This window comes from Somniosus microcephalus, chromosome 26 (genome assembly GCF_052327205.1).
Source record: "Somniosus microcephalus isolate GS21.2 chromosome 26, FLI_Smic_1.0, whole genome shotgun sequence".
NCBI classification, from domain to species: Eukaryota; Metazoa; Chordata; class Chondrichthyes; order Squaliformes; family Somniosidae; genus Somniosus; species Somniosus microcephalus.
The window spans coordinates 22,216,950-22,242,145 of NC_141012.1; the positions used below are offsets into that span (position 1 = coordinate 22,216,950).

The following is a 25,196-nucleotide window of genomic DNA, read 5'->3' on the forward strand; positions in this document are numbered from 1 at the left end:
GAGGCTCGCTTATCCCAGGGGCGCAGGCGGGTCGCAGGCACCCCTGGAATCACGTGGGCCGGCCCAACCAATAAAAGAAGAGAATCCCCATTCATACTTTTGACAGTTCCGTACTTATAGAATCCCCATAAGTATGAATGGGGATCACTTAAAAAATGAAATATTTAAAAAATTACATATTTCAAATTAATGTAAATGTAAATATTTTAAACAAATTTAATTTTTTGAAAAAAAATAAGTTTTAACAGGGCTAAAAATAAACTTACCTTACTGGACATAGTTTTTAATGTATAAATGAGTGATAACATTTTATTTTTCTATTTTTTAAAACTCTTATACTGTTAAAAGCGGGCCTTATGCCTGTTTTTACCAGGCGTAAGAATTTCATAGGCATTTAACGAGCGGAAGTTGGGCAAATAGCGCAACTCTTCACCCGCAGAGGCCCCTTTCCCAGGGATGCGGAGGATCTGTCAAGAGGAATCTTGACAGATCGCAAGTTCCGGGTTTAACGCATGCGCTTCGCACACCTAAACCTGGAACTTGCACGGCCCTTGCGGACGCGGACACACCCGTGGGGGTCGCAAAATACAGCCCAGTATTTGTTTGCAAGTCCCTCTGAAGAGACTCCTCCCCATTTCTGGGCCCTAAAGTTACACTATGAAGTGATGGTGTTCGAATGCTTAATATGTTCATCTGAAATTCCTTCCTCTGCTATTTTAGTGGAAGTATTAACTCATTTATTTTAAACTGGTTAACAGCTCTGCTAAAAAAGCAGAGAGGGGAATTTTAGACAAGCAGGTTGTATCCTATAACGCCATTTCAAGGCTGCAGTCTCCAAATTCGTGCTGTGCCGTGGGATTGTGTCCACAGTTCAACTTCACCAGCTGGAGTTTGAACTTCCCACCTACACCATGTTATTTCTTAATTTCGCAGTCATTTTTAATGGCACTGGACTGGTGCCGACATACACTGGATACTGTAGCAAATCTAATGCTTAACATTGCAACTCAAGGCAGAACATGGATATTTAGAATCTGCTAAAATGAGAGCTGCTCATACAATAATAGTTCTAACTGACCCCAGTATCTTCTAATCGATTGGGCATTATAGAAAAGCTGTTCAGATTGTACAGTCTGCTAATAGAATCAAAATGAAGTGTGATTCAGTACAGGAAACTCTTTGGTATCCGGCACCGACGGGACCGGGATGGCGCCGGTTGATTAAAAATTCCGGATGACAGAGAGGGTTATCTACCAATGCTATTTTTAACAAACAAAAATAAAAAAATCAAGAAATGTGCAGTATACAGTAATTGGGAACTCACCTACAGAATCCCATAATGCAAGATGGGGGAGATAATTCACGATAAAGATGGAGAGACACACAGAAAAATGGCGGATCAGAAGAGACTACCGGCAGCGCGGGAGAGTCAGACTCCTGTTATTGAGGTGTTTGGACTTCCGACAGCGCCAAGAAGCCGAGTAGTGGCAATTTGGAGAACTACCCCCACTGACTAACTCGGCCACTGCGGGAGACTCGGACTCGGACTTGGCAACATTTCCGGTTGTTGAGGTGTTGTTTTCGGCGTATGAATTTTGCCGGTTATTAGAGAATTCCGGATATTTAGGTGCCGTTTAAATGAGAGTTTCCTGTATTAGTATACTTACATAATAGTGAAACAAAAAGGAAATTCTGGAAATACAGAGCAAGACAAACGGGGTCCAAAATAGAAAGATAGATAACTGTTTCAGTTATGGGGGATTCCACATTTTCTATTATTTTAGTAAATACTGATACCATATTTATTAAGTATGCCAATATATGAGACCACAATACCATTACTGTAACCTTTTTGCCCCTACTGGAATTTCATGAGTCCAATATTGGAATCTTGCAAGGTGAAATTGGTCAACGGCAGTAGCACGAAACGGGCTTGTAATGAATTGACAGCTCATTGGCTTCAATGCAAAGAAAATCGTACGCGGTGTAAAACTGGCAACCAATTCGCTATGAGCCCACTTTGTACTACTGGCCTAGACCAATTTACTCATCTTTAATATTTGAAAAAAGCATCTGACTGGATTACTAGCTTGACAATAGTGGATCTAAAAATGGACACATGCTATCGGGACGAGCCGTTGTTGGTGCTCCCAGCCCTACCTAATCACAAAAGATGTAACAAAAAAAAATGGTTTTGACAATTGAATGTTCAATTATTATTGGAACGCCAGCTGATTTCCTTCTCCCCAGTATTTTCCTCTTTCCCAGTCCAAAGGCCGCTATCAATGATGTACTACAGTCAGTTATTCAATGAGGAAATGTACTTGCAGCCTCCACAAGATCCTGCAAATCCATTGGCAGGATAGGCGCACCAACATCAGTGTTCTCGCTCAGGCCACGCTCGACCAACTCCGATGGACGGGTCACATTGTCCGCATGCCCGATACGAGACTCCCAAAACAAGCGCTCTACTCGGAGCTCCGACACGGCAAGAGAGCCCCAGGTGGGCAGAGGAAACGCTTCAAGGACACCCTCAAAGCCTCCTTGGAAAAAGTGCAACATCCCCACCGACACCTGGGAATCCCTGGCCCAAGACCGCACAAAGTGGAGGAGAAGCATCCGGGAAGGCGCCGAACACCTCGAGTCTCTTCGCCGGGTGCAAGCGGAAGCCAAGCGCAGGCAGCGCAAGGAGTGCACGTCAACCCAAGCACCCCACCCACCCGCCCCTTCAACCACCGTCTGCCCCACCTGTGACAGAGACTGTAGGTCCCGCATTGGACTCATCAGTCACCTGAGAACTCATTTTTAATGTGGAAGCAAGTCATCCTCGGCTCCGAGGGACTGCCTAAGAAGAGAAGTACTTGCAGATGAGTGGGATGATGCAGTTTTGATGTTCCCTGTAAATGTCGGCATCGAAACAGGTGTAAAACGGGCGCATAAAGGACCAAGTTCGGGGCATAATGTCATGCACCCCAGAGATGCCTGAAAAAATCTGACCCATATATATCTATATAAAAATAAGTATTATTGTCAAGCTAGAATATACATGTTTGAAAAAATATATAATTCCTTTAAATATGCAAAGTATAAACAAAGTGCTTGATTGAAACTGGTGTTGTTCACAGGTGACTGTCTGCTCGACGCTCCTGTTAAATCCGTTCCATTGCCCACTGAGCTGCCAGGGCAGGCATACAACTTGGACGTGCAGTGCCAGCAGATTTTCGGAGAGGAGTACCAACACTGTCCGAACACATCAGACTCCGATGTGTGTTCTCAGCTGTGGTGCAGGATTGAGGATCAACCCATGTGCCACACTAAAAACGGAAGCCTCCTGTGGGGAGATGGGACTCCGTGTGGGCAGAACAGAATCTGTGTCGATGGCGTGTGTATAGGCACCGACGAGGTAACTAGCATAAAGGTAAAGTGTGGTTTTTTTCTTTCTAGAGGTTATTTTTGACTGTTCCAGTGCTGTGAAAGATCCTCTATTATTTTGCTATATTGGGGAAAAATCATCATTGTTTTAATGAAAAGAATCCTCAATGTAAAACCTCAAATTTCAATGTTTTAATTGATTTTTTAATGCATACGATATTAAGTATATACAAATCACGATTAGAATAGAGAGCTGAAAAAGTAATAACAATTAAACAGTCACAATTTATTCAGCACAGTGGTTCTTTTGGTCCCAGGGACGCTCTCCTAGTACAAGGTGTGCTGTGTTATAACGGCATAGGGCCTCGATTCGCATATTTGAACTGCCTCCCACCTAAAACAAGCGGGCATGCTGTTCACCCATTTGCAGGGCTGCCTGAAAATCATATCGGGTGGGCCTGGGGCATCCAAGAGACGGCCAAGGTGCTCCCCCCCCCAATGGGCAACCAGCAATTGAAGATTACCCCCTATACTGTTATCCACACAGGGACATTTGTAAAGTGATAGTAAGGTTAATAACTCTTATTTGTGTTTCACTTATATAGAGTGAATACTATTTTTAAGTAATTGCAGACTTGTAAATTTCAATATTGTTGTATTACTTTGAAATTATATGTTGTCATTTGATATTAATGTACTGATCAGATAACATAAGGTTGCAGCTATGAAAGAGAATGAGCATAAAAATGAAAGACAGTCAGATAGACAGAGCAGCAGTAGACATTGGGTGGAGCAGTAGATTCATGTAATGTCCTGGTACTCAGTTTAAATCCAGCCCAAACTGATGGGGTGGAAGTCTTCTCTCTTTGCTTCCTGTAAGTGTCCCATGCAAAAGCTATTTAGCATCAATCTGTCACAGGTTCACAGAACAAAACTGCCCACAGTTCAGCCCAAGTTGGCCATATCCCTCAAAGACATCTCTCTGGCTCCTGGGGAAAATTCACACTGCTACAGTACCAGCTGATTTGAAGTTATGACCTATAGTTGGGGCAGAGTACAGGGAACTTTCATTTGCATTGGACAATGGCCCTGAATTTGCGGTCGGTATGACGGCGTACTCTCAGAATACACCGTCATACCACCTTTGAAACTGACTGCAACTTCGGGATTTGGCGCAAGTTGCGGTCTGTCAATTACAGCTCTGAAACTGGCTGCACTGTGCCCCCCACCGCACACACGTGCGCACACACACACACACACACACACACACACACACACATACAGAGCTGGCAATCAGTGACATCTCATAAATCATTCAAACTGATGAAAACTTTGGGCAGGATTTTCATTGGGCCATGGAGTCGGGATTGGAGGCATGTGGGGGGTTAAAATCCCGAAATCAGGGGTCCCGACCCCATCCCGCACCCAACCCGCCTCCATGCCAGTTTCAAAGGAGGCAGGTACCCACCCCGCACTGGGACCCGCCTACCCGAGGCGGAAAGGGATTAGTGCCAATTAACTGCCTGTTAACAGGTAGTTAACAGGCAGTTTTTAGCCAAATCCCTATTTTTAATGCTGAAGTGTGGGATTCCCGACGGCTCCAAACCACGCCAAGTTTGCGAGGCGGGCCGTCAGGTTGAAGGACTTGGAGGGATCGAGATGTCGGTGTTCAGATGAGTGATGTGTGCATGAGTGCAAAGGTAAGTGTGTTTAGTGTGTCTTACCTTTTCAGCCTTCCTTCCTTTAGGTCTCGGGAGTCCCTCATCTCACCGGCACAGAAAGCAGAATGGCTGCAAACTGTCAAAAGTGACAGCCTTCAGCTTTCTGTGCAGGAGAGATTTCTAACTGAGTCTGTGGAGAAGGACTCAGGTTAGAAGTAAGACTGTCAGTGTTTGACAGCTTCAAACAGCTGTGAAACGCTGATATTTCATCTGTCAAAACCTCTTGACAGATGAAATTTCAGTCTGTGATGTCACCTGTTGCCCTGTTGCCAGGTGGCCCTTAATTGGCCTGCTGAGCCCGCTGGGCAGGCTCAACAAGGTCAATCAAGTTAAAATCACGTGGATTGCCCACATCTCAATGGAGGCAGGACTACAACCCCGAATGTTGTAGTCCCGCCTCCTACCCGACTCCTGAATGAAAATCCAGCCCTTTGTCTCTTCTGCAGTAATTACTCTGTTAAATTCCCCACTGAAAGTTAGACCCAAAGGGATTAGGTGTAACTGGGGTTTTGACAGCATTATTACTGCTAAACAAATGTTATGGGCCTGGAAAACTAACTTTAATTTTGTGCAGTGTGAAATTTGTCCATTTTCATAAAAATTTAAATTTTTGAAGCAACTTTTCAAAAAAATGTTTTTAAATTTTTTTTTTACGTTTGTGCATCTTTATTTTAGTTTTGCCTTTTCCCCATGTGAGACCCCCAATCTCTCTTTTGCCCTCTCTGACTATTTTAAACAGTTAGAATATTAAGAGCTTACTCACTTCCTTGCTCGCTGTCTGTGAGAATTCCACCTTTTGATTGGCTGCTTAGACAGCTTGTTGATGTCACAGCACTTCACGCAAGGGGATCCCCATTAAGTTCAATTAAATTGAATTCAAGGTCAGAAGTTCTCGACTCAGGAATTGAGAAATTCCCTGTGCGGAGCGTACTTCGAGGCCACAGTGAACGCCTTCACTTTGTTGCTGCTGGCCATTATATTCTTCGCCAAGGAGTTCTTGATACTGACACAGTGTGCCTTAAGTGGGAAGGTGTTTGGGCTGGATTTAAATCACGTCTCAGGACAATGTATAAACCTACTGCTTCACCCAATTCCTGCTACATCTCGAATCATTATTCTCTGTTTCATAGCTGCAATCTTACAGACTTTCCTTTCCTCCATGTATATTTAATGGGGTGGGGGAGTTCAAGGCAAGGAACATCATAAATGATGATGGGGAATCACTCGCAAAAGCACTGTTGGAATACAAGGCAAAGTTAGTAATGCATTCAAAAAAATTGAAAACAACATGCTTGGTAAAAAATTGGAAGTGCTTTGATGGGAGCTGCCTTCTTTAAGCTTTTGCTCAACTAATTGAGGTTTAATTACAAGATCATTCTCGTAATGCAAGTAATTACATATTGTTACTAAAAGTCTATAGGTGTGGCCTCCTGAAACCACATGTAATCAGATAAGCGGGTGATGAGTTTTTGCATCTCTTGCAGACTGTTGTCCAGGGAAGCTGGGGATCTTGGAGTCCCTGGGGAGAATGTTCCAGGACTTGTGGTGGAGGTGTGCAGTTTTCATTCAGAGAATGCAATGATCCAGTGCCTCAAAATGGCGGAAAATATTGTGAAGGACAGCGAACTCGGTACCGTTCCTGCAATACACAAGATTGTCCGAATAGCGACGGTAAATGGATTATTTTAGTCATTTAAGAATACTTGTAGAATTGTCAGTATGGAATGGTGGACTATGGGATGTTAGTTACAATGACACAAGGAAGATGAAATGTACAACCCGGAAGTGTAAACGGGTGACATGCTTCATGACATCAGGATTTGATTTATTTTTCCATATTCCACCACTCAATTTCAGGTTTGTGTGATATATAATTTCACAATAAAAAGTGGTCATGCTCATGACCCAAGGTCTTTGTTACAAACAAATACTTAACTGCAAATTAACCACATATGTAGTATCGAATCCAACGTGAGAGTTGAAATACTTTTGGTTAATTGTGCTCCTGAACTGATGAATGATGGTGCTGAGGAATGGGAAATGTTCGCGTGTTAGACCCAGTTACAGCGTCAGGTATTCAGGTCAGGTATGGCAGGTGCAATGGAAAGTTCCCCTACATTGCTCTGACAGTCTTGAAATGGGGCTATTTGCATAAGGGATGCCAATGCTGTCTAGTAATACCACAAATTAATTTGCATTTTGCTCTTTTCCAAAATGTTGCATTAGAGGTTTGAAAGGAGCAAGGCCACTTCAATCTTGTTCCTTACAGAAATATAAGCCTGTTATAGTTTTGTCTGGCACACAGATTGTGCTCGGAGAAGAAACCATGGTTTTGCCAGTTTGGATCTAAGTCACATTACAATAGAGTAAATATTTAAAAATAAGGATAGGACTCACTCCCAAAGAAAATAACTTTTAGACTCTGTTTATTTTACAATAGGGAAAAGCTTCAGAGAGGAGCAGTGTGAAAAGTACAACAGCAAAGACTCGGTTGGCAATGCTGATAAATGGATACCCAAATACTCTGGCGTGTCCCCGAGAGATCGGTGTAAACTGTTCTGCCGTGCCAGAGGGAGTAGTGAGTTTAAAGTATTTGAACCCAAAGTAAGTACCTCCTTAGAATAGACTGTAATTTACAGAAATAATAAATAAAAACTGAAAACGCTGGAAACACTCAGGTCAGGCAGCATCTGTTTCTCTCTCTGCAGATGCTGCCTGACCTGCTGAGTGTTTCCAGCATTTTTTTAAATTTCAGATTTCGAGTGACCGCGGTATGTTGCTCCTGTTTCAGTAATGTATGGCTATGGTTTCACCAAGTCTGTTAGTGTAAGTTGAGTTACATTTGTATTTCTTTGAGATATTTTCTAGTATCTTACTATAATGTCGGATCCCAAATTACTTCATCCCAGTGATCTATTACATTCTGTGTTCGAAGCTGGCCTGTTAATTAATTATTTTTTGAAACCAAAGTAAATGCATTGCTCATTGCATGAATAGGTCATATCTATTGAAGGGTGACCTAAGACTTTTGTCTAATGTTTCAGGCTGACTGAATAGGTGCAATGTCACCTAACAATAGTTAACCTTAGCTTTAAGCATCGTGGGCAGACAAGGAATATATTTTGTTTGCACAGAGTAAAAAGTCCATTAAAGTAGAAAGAATTGAAAGTGTTTAATAGAGGCTTGAAAACTGCATCCATCCGGGCAATAGGTTTTAATTATATCCCTATTGGCATGACCAAGACTGAAATCGATAGATTTTTGTTGGGTAAGAGTATTGAGGGATAGGGAACAAATGTAGTAGAGGTACAAGATCAGCCATGATCTGATTGAATGGCGGAACAGGCTCGAGGGGCTGAATGTTGCATTGACCAGAAAGCAAACGCATTTGAATCTGGATAGAAAAGGAGTTACTATCAAGCAGACACAGTGCAAGGTGAAAATAAAGTCATGTGTAAGTGCAGCAAGCACTGCAAATCATGACCAGAACTACTGGAGCATGCAGTGGGGAACCAGTGACTTGCCCATCTTAGGCAGTCCCTCGGAACCGAGGATGACTTGCTTCCACAGTAAAAATGAGTTCTCAGGTGACTGATGAGTCCAATGCGGGACCTACAGTCTCTGTCACTGTTGGGGTTGTCCATGAGGGTCCTGACGTTCCAGGTCCCGAACTTCATTTTAAAGGGTGGAAGATGCCTGTACTTGAATTCTTTTAACGTGGGGTGGCCGTTGCCCACCAGCTACCACACGGGCTTGACAGAGCAAGGTCTTGGTCCAATGGCAAGAGGATCTAAGACGATTGGAGACCAGGCTCTGCTGCATCGGCCTAGCACACACACACACAAACATACTCCTACTGTCCTCCTCCCTCCTTCCGGCAGATCCTCTCTGGCTATAGGCTATAACCCTGTAGTAACAAAGGCATTAAACATTAAAAGATGCATCAAATGTTAAACTCAACCATGTGCTTCCTGTGGAGTCCAAAATAGTATCGTCTCTTTCCCACCCCACCGCCCCCCCAACCCACCCAATCACCCAAAAATGGGCAACCCTCAGCATCTTAATAGCTCGTTTCATCTGATGGTGTGTGTAACTCCATTGTTTATTATGGTTTTACTTGAATTATACACGTGCAAGAAATTGAGCATCTAACAAACTGGAGATGAAGAAACTTAAGGTTTTTCTACTTTTTTTAAGATCCCATTTCAGAATATAAAGCTAGAATTGTTTTTGCTCAAGTTAGAACACAGGACTAAACAATTTGGCACAAAATTGCACATTTTACCTTTCCCTAAGAGCTGACTTTAAGGCCCATTAGTACTTCTCTATAATCTCAAAATATCACAATGTATGTCCTTATTACAATGGCCCAGAAATTCAGGTTTGGGGCTTCCCGCGGGTGCAAGCCCCCGATCTGCACTTACCTACCGCGCCGGCCATTGAGATATGGGCCCCTGTGGAATTCCAATCCGGGGTCTGCTCCAGCTGCCGGCGCGCAGTGCTTGCGTATCCCAGGGGCACAGTTAGTTCAATGCGTCCCCTGGGATCACGTGGGCCATGGGGAGCCAATCGGAGCAGGGAATGCTCCATTCATAAGATTGACAGGAAGAGCTGTCAAGACTTATAAATACTATGGGCCCCAAAACAGCACTAAATCTTCAAATAATTTTTTTTTTAAATCACATTTTTTAAATAAACTATAAATTACATGAAATAACTATTTTAAACAATACAGTAATTTAAATTTTTGAAAAAAATAATTTTATTTTCTAACGGGGCTAAAAATAAACTTACTTTGCTTTAAAGTATTTAAAAATAATAAACCTGTGGAAAAAATGTTTTAATTTTAATTAATTCACCACTTACCTTGTAAAAAGCAGGCCTTACGCCTGCTTTTTACATGTCTAACTTCTGGAGACTTACCTTCACGGGAAAACCTGCAAAAAAAAAACGAAGTTCGATGCACACGCGCAGCCTCTCCCGCGCACGCGTTCGACCTCTGAACCTCTTCGTTCAGGGGCTCGGAAGTGCCGGTTTCCCGCGCATGCACAGTGCATGCAGGAAACCGGCATTTCCATTGGGGTTACGGGTGGGTACCCTGTGCGTACTCACCCGTGGAGACCCGAATTTCTGGGCCATTGTCTCCAGCTGGATTCAGCTCTACTGAAGGGATCTTCATCATGCCATATTTTTATGTTTAATTATGAGAGAAAATTAAGAGTATAATCCACAAAACACAACAGCAATTCTGCTGAGGACCTTTACAGGAAGCTATGAGAATCTTTTAATACCATCACTTTCTTTATCTGGATGAGTTGTTTATTTGGTGTTTGCCAGTGTTTACAGCATCTTTTAACTTTCACAGTCCATCACAAATTTACAAAGCACAGACATGTACATACCAGCAATCAGTGACATTCCAGCTCTGGCATCACTCACTGCTGAGAATTCAAACATCCAGTGATGATTGTCAATCCCCATTTTTCTCCTTTGTGCAAAATAAAATGAAATAAGAAACCGCTGGATCTCCTCAATGTAACTCAGCTATGCACTGAGTTTTTAAAGGATATTGAAATGTTTTATGTTTAATTATTTTAAAAATACTGCCCAGATTGTCAAGGATAATGGTCATGCTGTCAGCGCCACTGTGCTCTGTTTATTGCAATGGTTGAATTATATCTATGAATCATTCTTTTGGCACCATGGAGATTTGATCTGATCAATTTAAGGCTTTTAACTATATTGTGGCATTTGCATTTAATTACTTTCGGAGACACTAATTTCACATCATAAAAATAAATAACATGTTATGCAAAGATCCTTCTGCTCTGTAATAAAGTGCCAAATAATTACATATGGGCCAGCTACAAAATATGTTGGGTCCTTTACAGTTTTTGGAAGAATAACGCCGATGCCTTATAACAACTTAAAATGACAAGTTCTGAAAATCTAGTGGTTTGATCGAATGGATTAGATTCTTACATCCCACAAAATAGTCAGAAAAAAAATCTAGTGCCTAGAAATTTTGCTTTCTGATATTAATATAAATTTAACATCTTTATGAGATTACTTTGTCTTCTATTTTAATTGAGGCATTAAAACTGGTTAAATGCATTAAATGTTTGTACATGAATATCACAGTATAGTTTCTAAGGTTTGGACATTTTGAATTTGATAACAGAGGTAATCTGCTGTAAGGAGGCAGTGAGCTGGCAACTAGAGGGCATACATTTAAGATGAACACCAAAATAACAAAGGGTGAGGATAGGGGAATTATTATTTTTTCACAGAGACCATGTTGGAAGCAGAGTCCAAAATAGCCTTTAAAAGTAGGGAAAATATTTTTAAAGGAAAAATTGAAAAGGGGTATAGGGAAAGGGCTGGGGAATGGGACTAATTGGAAAGGTCTTTCAGAAAACTGACAAAGGTACATTAAGACCAAATGGCCACCTTCTGGACTGCAAATGTTATGATTCTGTGGAAAAAAAAATTCTATAGAATCACAGCCCCATTTTGGCTACAGTAGTTAGCAGTATAAACTAGATGCAGGCAGAACAAGAAAACACTGGCAGCTAATGTTATACCCTAATCATAATTTCTCGTTATCAAGGAAACAATTCAGATATGTATTCTATCAAATCGACAGAATGGCTATTTTTATACCAGTGCTGACTAATTTCTTGTTCACATTAGCTTTTGTTTCACTTTTGTTGTCTTGTTCAATTAAATTCTTGCTGTCACAACGTGCTAAGATAAATTAACAAATATAATGGCAGCAGTATGTACCAAGATACCCAAATTCATAATTGAAAAGGTCTCTTTTGCAGAAGAAGATCAGCCATGATCATATTGAATAGCGGAGTAGGCTCGAAGGGCGGAATGGCCTACTCCTGCTCCTATTTCTTATGTTCCTATGAAAATCCAATTCCCATCCTTTTATCCTTCAGCAAAGAATTACCACATTCCAGTCAGACTGGAATACACCACAGTGCTCTTTCTTAATAAAAGGATGTCCTACCCCAAGTTCCTAATGAGATTCTTACAGATCTTGTCCTACACATTCAATCATGCTGAGTGTTATATAAATTCTAATCGGATTGTATAAGATAACTTTCAAATTATGCAGGGTTTTGGATAAGTGGGCAATGGTACAATAAATAATATAAAATATAGCGGAATACCATCCCCCCTTCCCCCTCCCCCCACCCCATTATCACTGCTTAGATCAATGCTCCATAACACTTTCAAATACGATAGCAAAATACTGCGGATGCTGGAAATCCGAAATAACAACAGGAAACGCTGGAAAAACTCAGCAGGCCAGGCAGCATCAGTGGAGAGAGAAACAGAGTTAACGTTTCAGGTCGATGACCTTTCGTCAGAACTGGAAAAAAAGCAGGAAATGAAAAGCAAGTTTGGGGGCTGGGAAAAGGGGGAGGGGATGAAAGAACAAAAGGGAAGGTCAGTGATAGGATAGAAAGCAGGAGAGATTGAGAGACATTAAGAGATATTCAAGGCAAGGGGAGGTGGAAATGGGACAGGTTAAGGAATAAAGGATGGCTCTAGATGGGGTGTGAATTACGCTGGCACTCTTTCAAATGTTGGACATCAAAATATTTTTATGATGATGACATACAAACTAATTTAAATCAATTCTTGGTGTTACAGGTGATTGATGGGACGCCATGTGGTCCTGATACCACATCGATTTGTGTTCAAGGTCAATGTGTAAAAGCTGGCTGTGATCATGTCATTGGATCCAGCAAAAAATTCGACAAGTGCGCAGTGTGTGGCGGGAATAGCTCAACATGCAGGAAAATAAGTGGCTCTCTGAACAAGTCCAAGTATGTCCATTTCTACGCGAGGTTCTGTAATCTTCAAAGTTAAAATCTGTCAACAAACCCATACAATACAGCAGGAGATGGGCGTTTAGTACTTTGGAAATATTTATTTTATTTTTATAGAAAGAAGTATTTAGCAAATGAAATAAACTGAATTTTACAAACTTTGATATCGTAAATAGTACTGGTTAACAATTGTCTGCAGTGGCAGTAGTTAAAGCACTCGAGCATTGGATTTTGAATTAGGAACCTTGTTTGAATCCCGGCACTCAGATTTATTCTAAACGGTGAATTGGTCACTTTCACGCTAGTTGCTTTGGGTAGGAAAGAAAACGAGCGTGAGGCGATGTCCACCCTCTTGAGCAAAGATGATGGTGTGAGTATAAGGAGGCCTAACAATAAGAGAAAACAGGAATTACCAATAGCAAACACATAACAGAAAGGTTAACACATATCTCTTAAAACATATATAATGGTTGGATCCATAATTACAGCATTAGTAATGTTGGATCCTCATCTACAAAACTTGGGTTCTAATTTTAGTCCTAAATGACTTTCAAACCTGAATTTCCTTTGGGGGGAGCTATCCAGGGAGTGACATTATCAATCAAACATCCCTCTTGCTGGGTCAAACAGCATCTGTGAAGAAGTCAACATATACTCCAACATTTCGCCCTTCTGACTAAGTGGATATCTGACAAATTTGGAGGGAGGGGGGTACAGAAATAAATTAAATCAAGTTTTATTTAAAGATACAGGAATGTAATTAAAATTAGTGGAGTTGAGTTGGTCTTAAATGTTTTTTAAAAGGTTGGTACAAAGAGTTGGTGTATAGACAGATGGTTTTTCAGATTGGCAGGATGTGGGTCATGATGACTCCAAGGGATCTGTGCTGGGACCTTTTTCATTTTTGTTTCTTGTTTTTACAATTGAGTTGGGCATAGGCACCAGAAGTTTGAAGTTTGTTGATCATATCAAATAAGGGGCAAGGCAATTTGTGAGGAAGAATGGAGGATATTGCAGGAGGACATAGACAGGTTAGCAGAGTGGAAAGATGAGTGGCAGATGCAGTTCAATACTAAGAAATGTGAAGTAGTACGTTCTGGGGAAAAACAATGAGGGGAAGTATACCCTAAACAGTAAGACACGAGTGGTGGAACAGAGAGAGCTAGCAGTGCAGATATAGATGTATAAAAGATGGGAACGCAGATAGAAAAGGCCATAAAAAGGCAATGGGATTCTGGGTTTTATACATTAGGGCATTGATTTTAAAAACAAAGCAGTGATGTTGAATTTGTGTGAAATAATAGTTAAACCACAGCTAGTGTTCTAGGGGCCCCATTGTTGGAAGGGAATTCAAGTTATGGAAAGGATACAATAGAGAGTCATTGGAACAATACCAGGAAACAAAGTTTATACTTATGAAGAAAGCCTTGAAAGATTGAATCTTTTTCACTGGAACAGAAAAGGATGAGGGGGGACCTAATAGAGGTTTTCAAAATTATGAAAGGTTTTGAGCGGGTACAGGAAACTTTCTGGTATCCGGCACGGACGGGACCGACCTGGTGCCGGTTCATCAACAATTCCGGATAACCGAACGCTATAGTATAAAGCAACAAACCCTGTTACAGCTTCAAAACAATCGGCACAAGTTGCAAGCGTCTCTGTAGCTTAACAACAGCTTCAGCTACACCCTTGCACAGCAACAAATGGAGTAAAAAAAGTAACTAAAAGTAAAAAAAGTTACCTGAACCGACTCCTGAATTTTGCTGGTGGATAGAGCGTTCCAGTTATTTAGGGGCCGGTTAATCGAAAGTTTCCTGTAAATAATCAAATATTATTTCCACTGGTTGGCGAATTGGTAATAAAGAGGAATAGACTCAGGAATATTATTAGAAGAACAAGGAGAGAAGTTTGAAATTTCTTTTTCCACACTGGTGGTTATTAGAACATGGAATGCTTTACCACAATTGGCTATTGAGGTACAGTCTATAACACAATATATCTATTTAAAAAGAAAATTGGGGAAGAATTTGAAAAGGAAGAGTACAAAAATATTCAGAGAAATGGGACTATTGGAGACTGCTGTAGCTGAAGAGCTAGCATGAATACAGGCACAATGGGCTGAATGGTTCTATAACATTAGTAGCTCCTTTGCAGGGTTCCTACAGTACTTGACCAGCTATTTGTTAACTTTAACTCCATCCAGAAGGAGGTTTTCAGGCAAGTTGGACCTCAACCCAGTACAGACACATTAGTGAACAAAAGGGAGACTTTTTTTAAATCTCCACACCATTACTTAGTTGAGATTCCATTAAAACTTCAGGGACTGATGGAGATAATGGTGCCATAATTTCAGGGGCCTGAGGCTGCATTTCATGCATTCTTTATTCATGTTATGAAAACCTTTAATTGTGTCAGAACCTCATATCACACTGCAACAAATAATTAATTTCTCATATCCAAATATTAGTTTTTACAGTGTTTAACGATGAGGTTTTGTCTTCCTAGGTATGGCTATAATGACATTGTTACAATTCCTGCCGGAGCAACCAATATAGATATCAAACAGCGAAGCTACAAAGGGATTAAACACGATGGCAATTACCTGGCTGTGAAGTTGCTGGATGATAAGTACATTCTGAATGGAGACTATTCCGTGATAACAGTAGAACAGGATATTCCGATTGGAGGGGCTATTCTCAAGTACAGTGGCTCCTCTACCACTCTGGAAAGAATTCTGAGTTTCAAACAACTGCAAGAGCCACTGACAATACAGCTTCTGTCTATTACCACAGATACGTTGCCTCCCAGGGTGAAGTATAGCTTCTTCATCCCCAAAGATGTCTCATTTAGCAAGCAGAAAGCCAAATCAATCAAGAAGTCCCTTAATGCCATCAAGAAATCCATCACCTCGCAGTATACTCTTGGGGAATGGTCAGAATGTTCTCGTAGCTGTGGCTCTGGTTGGCAGAGGAGGAATGTAGAGTGCAAGGACAATGATGACAAAGTGTCCTTGGATTGTAACAGGGCATTGAGGCCGGAGGACATCAGACCCTGTGCCGATATGCCATGCCCACTTTGGCAGCTAGGCTCTTGGTCCTCCTGCTCAAGAACTTGTGGCAAGGGAGAAAGGAAACGCAGTGCTTTATGTGTCGAATACACTGGCAAAACTGCAGAAGAGGATAAGTGTGACCCTTCCAAGCAACCCAAGCCCGTGACTGAGGAGTGCTTCCTACAGGAGTGCTAAACATGGCTACTTTTTATGTGGAAAAAAAATAGAATCTGACAGCCCATTACTAACCAGGCTCAACCTTGCTTAGCTTCAGGGTCATGTAGCCATAGGCAAACGGAGAAAATGCACTAACTGACCCAAATAGGTCAACAAAGTAGACCTGTTTGATGTATTAAGACAGCAAATACCACTGTATATCTTCTTTTTGTTGTTTTGCCAGATAGTTATCTACCTCAGATGATAATGCTCAGAACGTTGCCTTTCAGAAGTTAGGCTAATATACTGTAATTGTTTCTTATATGCTGCTGTTTCAGTCTTAACTCTCGACAAGTCGGCCATTGCGAAGACGACAAACTTGTAATCATAGTAACTGTAATTTAATAATTAAGAGGTACTGCCTTTGGTGTGTCTATAATAGTCTGTTATATATCAGTCCCATACAACAGTGTGTATATTTTATGGAAGATTTTAAAACTAATTCAGATGTAGCATTCCACTACTGTATATAGAGTACCTGAGGTATCATATACCTTCAATGAAGGAGTGTAGTTATTTTTAAGCTTCCTGTTAAAGCTATTTATTTTTGTACAGTTTATATCTTAATGACATTGTACTTCAAATTGTTTTTTTAGATGCTGCTGTGTTACAAACCAAGAGACTTTTCCCCCCTTTATCTATATAGATGCTTTACTTTGATGTACAACAGGTTATTCGCTCATATGTCAAACTGAGAGTACATTAAAATAAATCAACTTAATTTTATAAAACCTTTATAAAATCTTGATTATGTATGAACTTTGCCACTTTAGTGAGTAATGCAGAATTTGCTCTGTCAACAGCCCTGTTTAATCTCGCACAATAAATCATGGATTATAGCTTTTATTCTACCCCCGTTACTTTTTTAAAATTTTACCAGTAATTCTTTTCTTTTCTCTCTATCTCATGCATTATTCCTTCTGTTTCTTTTTTATTTTCTCTACACCCCCTTCATTCCATTTGTTTCTGAAGGAGATAACTCAAAATCATCAGTTTTATCTGTGTGAATGCAAGTCTCTAAATTCTGCTGCAAATCATTCATTCAAAATCTTCTTTCTTGAGGGGAGGGGGGGTTTGGTTGCAGAAAATCAGTCAAAGCAAACTTACATGTTGAAATTCATTGATGAACCATCAAAGTGCTAGAGTTGACACTGTAATACTAGATAGGAATGCAATGGAATTTTCGTGCAGTTTAAGGCTGAGATTGCATTTCAAAAATGTCTCCACATTTTACTCCAGCTTTCATGAGGCAATCACAGATTTATAACTACAACGCTAATAAGAACTGTGCTGCTTCAAGCACGAAAAAGCTCAGCCACTCTCACCTTTCATCAACCAGTTATAGAAATGTGTTGCCATATATCTGTTAATAAGTTGTTTGCCCATTATTTAATGTGGTCTGGGCAAAAAGGAAAAAAATAATACATTATAAAGGATTGGAACAAAAGGAGACACATTTCTGTTTTGAATTTCAAGAGAACTTCAATTTCAGGAATAGTGAGAATTGAACTATTAATATTTATATCAAAGATTGAGCTTATTAATTATACGCAGCAACTGCGTATAGTTTTGGTCTCCTTACTTAAGGAAGGATATACTTGCATTGGAGGCAATTCAGAGATGATTCACTTGGTTGATTCCTGAGATGAAGGGGTTGACTTATGAAGAAAGGTTGAGCAGGTTGAGCCTATACTCTTTGGAATTTAGAAGAATGCGAGGTGATCTTATTGAAACATATAAGATACTGAGGGGGCTCGACAAGGTAGATGCAGGGAGGATGTTTCCCCTCGTGGGGAAATCTAGAACTCGGGGGCATAGTTTTAGAATAAAGGGTCGCCCTTTTAGAACTGAGATGCGGAGGAATTTCTTCTCTCAGAGGGTCATAAATCTCTGCCCCAGAGAGCCGTGGAGGCTGGGTCATTAAATACATTTAAGGTGGAGATAGACAGATTTTTGCAAGATAAGGGAGTGAAGGGTTATGGGGAGCAGGCTGGGAAATGGCTTTGAGCCCAAGATCAGCCATGATCTTATTGAATGGCGGAATAGGTTCACGTGGCCTATTCCTGCTCCTATTTCTTATGTTCTTATAACCTATCAGTAGAACTTTTAACGCAGGGCTGTAAATTCAAATTCTTCCCATGACTAATATAGAATATTTCCCGCCTTTCTCAGAGTTGTTCAGCTAGCATACGATAAAGCTCGGAATGACTAAAAGACATTCAACTCCCAAGCCAACTCCTTTTACAGATCATGCACAATCTACCCGGGCTTGGATTGTACTTTATAGTTCCAGGAATAACCAATATTCAGAACTGGCCAGACATAATTAGCATGATCAATGATAAATGCCTGTCCTGAATGGATTTTCACTGTTTGTCTCAAAGCCTTTGTTCAAAAACGAAAGTAAAACAAAACAAAATTGAAATTTTAATGTATGCAGAATGACAGAACAAGGAAGCAATGGATTTAATCTATTTGATCGCTGAACCATTAAGAGAACTGCATGCAGGAAGACATTACCCTGTCACCTGACAAGGTCTAAGATTGTAAACTTGCAGGCTTGTTTTTACATTAAGGAAATAGCTTATAACATGAAAGACATTACATGACATAAGTCATAGCTCTGGTTGTTCAACTTTAGTTTGGGTAAAAGTTCCAAACTCCATGGGTGAACTGGAAAATTGGATTAGCATCATACCTTATTGCAGCATGAAGCATTGTGAAACATCATTTCATTCAGAAGTTATGTTGCTTATCAAACTACAGCAAATGCAATATAAAAAGGGTATTTTAACCCTTTATGGACTCACTTTTTTATTTAAGTACTGTGTTGGTTCAGAATCCTGCTATGTCTTAATGGCTCTGTATTATTTGGTCTGTAAATAAATTTGACTTAGTAGCTTTTAGCCTGTGCACATTGGTTTTATTATGTGGTATTTTCCACCTTTTGGAAGAGTCAGGAGAATGTAATAGGCATCCCATGTGGTCTTGTCTGTTTGATACTACACTGAGGAGTTAATGGTTAAACCTGGACTTGCTAACCCACACACAATATGTAAAAGGGCACAGGTTTCAGTTCATCAGAAGTTTGGTCTGTTTATGGGAACAGCCCTTTTGCAGTGAACATAAAAAAATTGGGAAAAATTCCAAATTGTATATAACTGGGATACACAAACACAAAAGAATCCAAAATGTGGGTATTTTTAATAAATCCATGAGAGCTGGTATATTTTCAATGAAAATCTATAAGCAGTACAAAATCAATGAGACTTTCCCATAATTGGAGATTTTATATGTCTGTAGTGAGTTAGACTGGCTTTCTGCCAGTTCGGATGGCACTAGGACACATGTATGATAATTATAATAGAAAAATCTAGTATCCACCCCACTATGGATCTAACTGGAGCAGTGTTCAGGGAGAAATGCAGAAATTGTTAACCTGCTTGTCCGACATCCAGCACTGGATGAGGAGAAATTTCCTCAAACTAAGTATCAGGAAGACCAAAGCCATTGGCCGGAATTTTCCGGGGGTCAGCGGGCGGGATCGGTGGCAGGTCAAGTGGTTTTTTTCGACAGTGGGTTGGGACCCCGCTGTGAACCCGCCGCCATGTGCCTTTCCCAATGTCAGGTCTGTCGGCGCTGAGCAGACCCAACAGGCAGTGGCGGGGAACCCAATTAAGCACATTATGACCTTATTTAGACATCATTAAGAATACATTTTAGCTTACCTTTTGACTTTACATGCTCGCTGTTCGGGAATCATGTCTGTTAAGCTGATGCGGGAGATGATTGGCCATTGAATCAGCTGATTACTTGACAGCTTGAAATGTGCTATAAAAGCTCCCACCTCACAGGTGTTCACTTTCCAAACTCAGAAGCTGTTGCTTACTGCATTTGGAACACAGATTGAGCTTTATGCAGGTTGCAAGTGTTTGGAGAAAACTCTCTATCCAGTGTCACCTCACTGGAACAACCTCTCTCACCATTGACAGATTGCTTCTGTCATCTCAACTTCACCTGCCATCTATTCCATCAGCATGGGTACCATTTATACTGTATCACCATTGTCCTCAGAATCTGACCACGATCAACCCCAACACCAGCAGCACGAGGCACACCAGCAGCACCAACAACAACACCAACCTTCTCCAATCGACTGATGCTGCACAGGACAGAGGGCATCAGCAGCCGACCACATTGCTGGCCAGGAGTCCAGGGATGGCCTCACCATGGCCAGATTTACTTCACTTGATGCTGTGCACCCTGGTTGCCACGTGATGCACCAGGTTGGCACCACCCCACACCAGCACCATAAAGCATCCCTACAATGCCATTTCTTTCACACTCATGACGATTGCGGGGGGTACTGTTCTGTCTCATCATTCACTGCAACTCACTAAGCCACTTCCAAAGGTGCACACAAATCTGTCCAATAACGCAAAGTGTTGAAAATAAAGGTTTCAATATCTGACACCACATTAACAGAACATTGCGTAAAACACCCAAGTGCCTGCCCTTGTGTGTTAGTTGGTATGATTGCACTAGGATGAGAGTGAGTGTGAGGGGTGGCTAGTGAGATGGGGATGTGATAATGTAGATAGAGAGGGATGGGTGGAGGTGCAAGGTAGGTTGGTGTGAGTAAGGATGTGCAGGAGTAGGGTAGGGAAGGCAGAGTGATGGAGATGTTTGTGGCTTGAAGGTGAGTGTGGCTTTGTGCTCACGTTTCGTGATCTACTGAGATCATTGAAAGATTTGCGGCACTGCACCCAGGTCTTCCTGATGACATCCCTGCTTGTACCCTTCTCTGCAATGTGCAACCAGGCTTTCTTGGTCTCCTGGAGAGGTCTCTTCCACCCATCAGAAGGGAAGAGGACCTTCCTGCGTGCTCCGACTCACTCCATAAGCATATGTAGAGAGTCATGGGAGAACCTGGGTGCAGCCCTGCATCTCTGTGCAGTGATTATCAGTGTTTGCAGCACTTCAATGCTGTAGAACACTGACAGCTCAAATGTCAAGATAAATTTGGCCATGATCCCTTTAAGGAAACCGCCTGATGACATGTCATAAATAACGTCACCAGACCCGCCTCCTCTAATTTGACCGGGAGACGTGCTGGGTGGGCTTAACAAGCCCCATCAATGTAAAATAATTTTCCAGAGCGGGATGGAGCCAGCAGTGGGGTCAGGACCCGCCACCGACGTGCCCGCCACGGATCCACGAGGTAAGGAAAATCGCGGCCATTGTCTTCGGTCCCCGCCACAAACTCCATCCCTCTCCCTGGCAACTGTCTGAAGCCGAGCCAGACTGTTTGCAACCTTAGTGTCATATTTGACCCCGAAATGAGCTTCCGACCACATATCTGTGTCATCACTAAGACCGCCTACTTTCACCTCCGTAACATCAGCCAACTCTGCCTCTGCCTCAGCTCATTTGCTGCTGATACCCTCATCCATGCCTTTGTCACCTCTAGACTTGACTATTCAAACGCACTTCTGGCCGACCTCCCATCTTCCACCCTCCATAAACTTAAGCTCATCCAAAACCCATGTCCTAACTCGCACCAAGTCCCCTTCACTCATCACCCCTGCGCTCACTGACCTACATTGGCTCCTGGATGAGCTATGCCTCGATTTTAAAATTCTCATCCTTGTTTTCAAATCCCTCTATGGCCTCTGCAACCTCCTCCAGCCCTACAACCCTCTGAGATATCTGCGCTCCTCCAATTCTGGCCTCCTGCACATCCCCAATTTTAATTACTCCACCAATGGCGGCCATGCCTTCAGCTGCCGAGGTCCTAAGGTCTGGAGTTCCCTCTTAAAACCTCTCTGCCTCTTTACCTCTCTTTACAGGGGTATGGTAGCGTAGTGGTTATGCCTAGACTAATAATTCATGGTAGATGAGAGTTCAAATCCCACTCATGCAGCTGGGGGAATTTAAATTCAGTTAATTAAATAAATTTGGAATTAAAAAGCTAGTATCAGTAATAGGTGTCCATGAAACTGCCAGACTGTTGTAATAAAAACCCAACTAGTTCATTAATGTCCCCTAGGGAAGAAAACCTGCCATCCTTACCCTGCCTGGCCTATATGTGACTCCAGACCCACAGCAATGTGGTTGGCTCTTAAACTGCCCTCTGAAAGGGCCTGACAAGCCATTCAGTTGTACCAACCCGCTATGACAAAGTCAGCACTGTGGGAGTACCTTCTGCAGCGATTCAAGAAGGCGGCTCACCACCACCTTCTCAAGGGCAATTAGGGATGGGCAAAATGCCGGCCTTGCCAGCGACGCCCACATCCCATGAACGAATAAAAATAGAATAATACTCTTTTAAGGTGCTCCTTAAAACCTACCTCTTCTTCCCCAATATCTCCTTATGAGGCTTGGTGTCACATTCTGTTTGATAACGCTCCCATGAAGTGACTTGGGACGTTTAACTGCATTAAAGGCGCTATATAAATGCAATGTGTTGTTGTTGCTTCTCCTAGTGCATTACACAAATGTAATGCTCACCAGGAACCTTTAGAGGCTTTATTGTATACAGGAAAAGTTCTGATATCCGGCACTGACGGGACCGGCATGATACCGATCTATCAAAAGTTCCGGAGTGGTGAGCGGATTATCTACCCAGGCTGTTTTTAACTAAGAAAAATTTAAAAATCAAGAAATGTGCAATATACAGTAATTGGGTACTCACCTACAGAATGTTGTGTTAAATGGATGGTGAAAGATGCTTGATTAAGTACAGTACTGCCAGTTGATGGTAATCCATAACTCTTTAATAACTTAACAGTAAAACAAAACTTATAAACAACTGTGCAGTGCACCAAAACTTAAACAACTGTACAGTACAGTATAAAGTACTGTACTGTGGTTGACTGTACACTTATTCCAAGCCAACTGGTTCATCAGGATCATGCACTTCAACAGATTGTTCAGGCACTTCCACTGCTCCAACTCTTTTGGAAGCTTTCTTAAACATGTCCCGGATGTCTGCTTGCTTAGTGGACTCTTGCCTTCTTTGTAGAAAGGTAGACTGCAGAATATGGAGCTGCATAACTTCTTGGGCAGAATAGCAAGAACGGCTTTCAGCAAATTTCATGAATGAAGCAAGATCTGCTGCAGCTTTAGCCCAAGAAATCTTGTTCACTTCAGAAATCTCATCGTCTTCATTTTCCATCACACTTTCCTTTTCTTTCTTTGGATTCAAAACAGTCTCCATTATTTCATCATCACTTAGCAAATGCACAACAGCAACTTCTCTATCTGCATCAACCCACTGCTCAATATCACTTTCACTGAGGTGATGTAGAGGGTTTGCTGGGCCTACATCTTTCACCATGTCAGCCATTTCCATTACTGCAGTCTTCCGCGGACGAACATTGAACCCGCGAAATTCCTCCTCTGAAGAAGAACCTTCAGCAAACATTACAGAAGGCCACAATTTGCACCAGGCTTGTCTCAAAGTGTGACCTTTCACCAATTTCCAGGAACATGCAACATTAAAGATGGCATCTTTAAGATTGTATTCCTTCTGAAATGCCTGAATACCTGCCTTGTCATCTTGGCTTATCAGTCTACGTAGGAAGTCTTTCTTGTAATGACACTTGAGATTTTGGATAACGCCCTGGTCCATGGGTTGCATGAGAGAAGTTACATTTGGTGGCAAATAAATGGTGAAAATATTTCCAGAAACCAACTCGGATTCATGCGGATGGGCTCTACAATTATCCAGCAATAAAATGCATTTGCTATCTTCAGGTTTCCTTATTCTACGGAAATGTTCCCTCACAGATGGAGCAAAAGTATGATGGAACCAATTTGAAAAGATTTCCTTATCCATCCAAGCATTTGCTTGAGCTTTATACTCAACAGGTAAGTGCCTCACATTTTTAAATGCACGGGGATTTTTATACTTCCCAATGACGAGAAGTTTAACCCGGTGTGATCCAGCAGCGTTCGCACATGTTAGCATGGTTACACGATCTTTATTTTTCTTGTAACCTGAAGCATTAGCCTCACTAGCCCCAGCAAGTGTTGATTCTGGCAAAAACCTCCAAAATAAGCCAGTTTCATCGGCATTGTGTAGCTGTGCTGGCGACAAATCATGTTGCTGCACAATCTGATTGAAATAATCGCAGTATTCTTCTGCGGTGTCATGATCAGCTGATTTCTTCTCCCCGCAAACATCGAGTCGTCGTATCCCATGCCGTGCCTTGAAGCATGATAGCCATCCATCAGAGAAAGCACACTTGTCAGTGAGCTCCATCTTTGCGTAAAAATCCTTCGCTTTTTCAATTAGCATGGGTCCGGAAATCGGAACACCCTCTGAACGCTTCAGAGCAAACCACTCATAAAGCACGGTATCCAGCTCTTCAAGCTTAGGCTTACGAAGCGTGCGTCGTTTCTCTACACTCTTAGATGTCTCCAAGCTTGCATAAAACTTGAGCAGCTTATCCTTCTGCGCTTTGATGTCGTACATTGTTGACGAACCGATTTTGAATTCTTTCATAATGTGCATACGCTTCGCTCACATTTCTAGTCGTTTGCATGTATCAATTTTCTGTTTTAAAGTTAACACCACTCTCTTCCTTTTGGTTGGATCAACTTTTAGGATTTCCATAATGCAGTCCAATGAGTTGCAGCAGCGTTGGAGACACACAGTACTGTACTGGAACCCCGAAAAATGGCGGATCAGAAGAAGCTACCGGCAGTGTGGGAGGGTGAGACTCCTGATGCAGGGTTTCTGAGGTGATCCGAGTTCCGCTGGCGCCAAGAGGCCGAGTAGTGGCAGTTTGTAGAACTACCCCCACTGACGAACTCGGCAACCGTTGGAGACTCGGACTCGGAACCGGCAACATTGCCGGTTACTCAGGCGCTGTTTTCGGGGGGTGAATTCTGCCGGTAGAGCGAGGTTTCCGGACATACCACCTCCGGTTAAACCAAAGTTTCCTGTACTGATATTTAAAAAAATATTGAAACACTATTGTTTCG

General features: G+C 41.8%; 1 protein-coding gene across 1 annotated transcript in view; it reads left to right on the top strand.

Moving 5' to 3' along the window:
- LOC147100340 (A disintegrin and metalloproteinase with thrombospondin motifs 8-like) overlaps positions 1-19,111 on the top strand; it is a 32,402-nt gene extending 13,291 nt beyond the window's left edge. The window contains exons 4-8 of the mRNA XM_085967949.1: positions 3,126-3,418; positions 6,578-6,764; positions 7,534-7,697; positions 12,762-12,937; positions 15,446-19,111. Coding sequence (XP_085824075.1) covers positions 3,126-3,418; positions 6,578-6,764; positions 7,534-7,697; positions 12,762-12,937; positions 15,446-16,184 — 1,559 coding nt within the window. The 3' untranslated portion in view covers positions 16,185-19,111. The remainder of the gene's footprint in view (positions 1-3,125; positions 3,419-6,577; positions 6,765-7,533; positions 7,698-12,761; positions 12,938-15,445) is intronic.
- Positions 19,112-25,196: the final 6,085 nt, after the last annotated feature.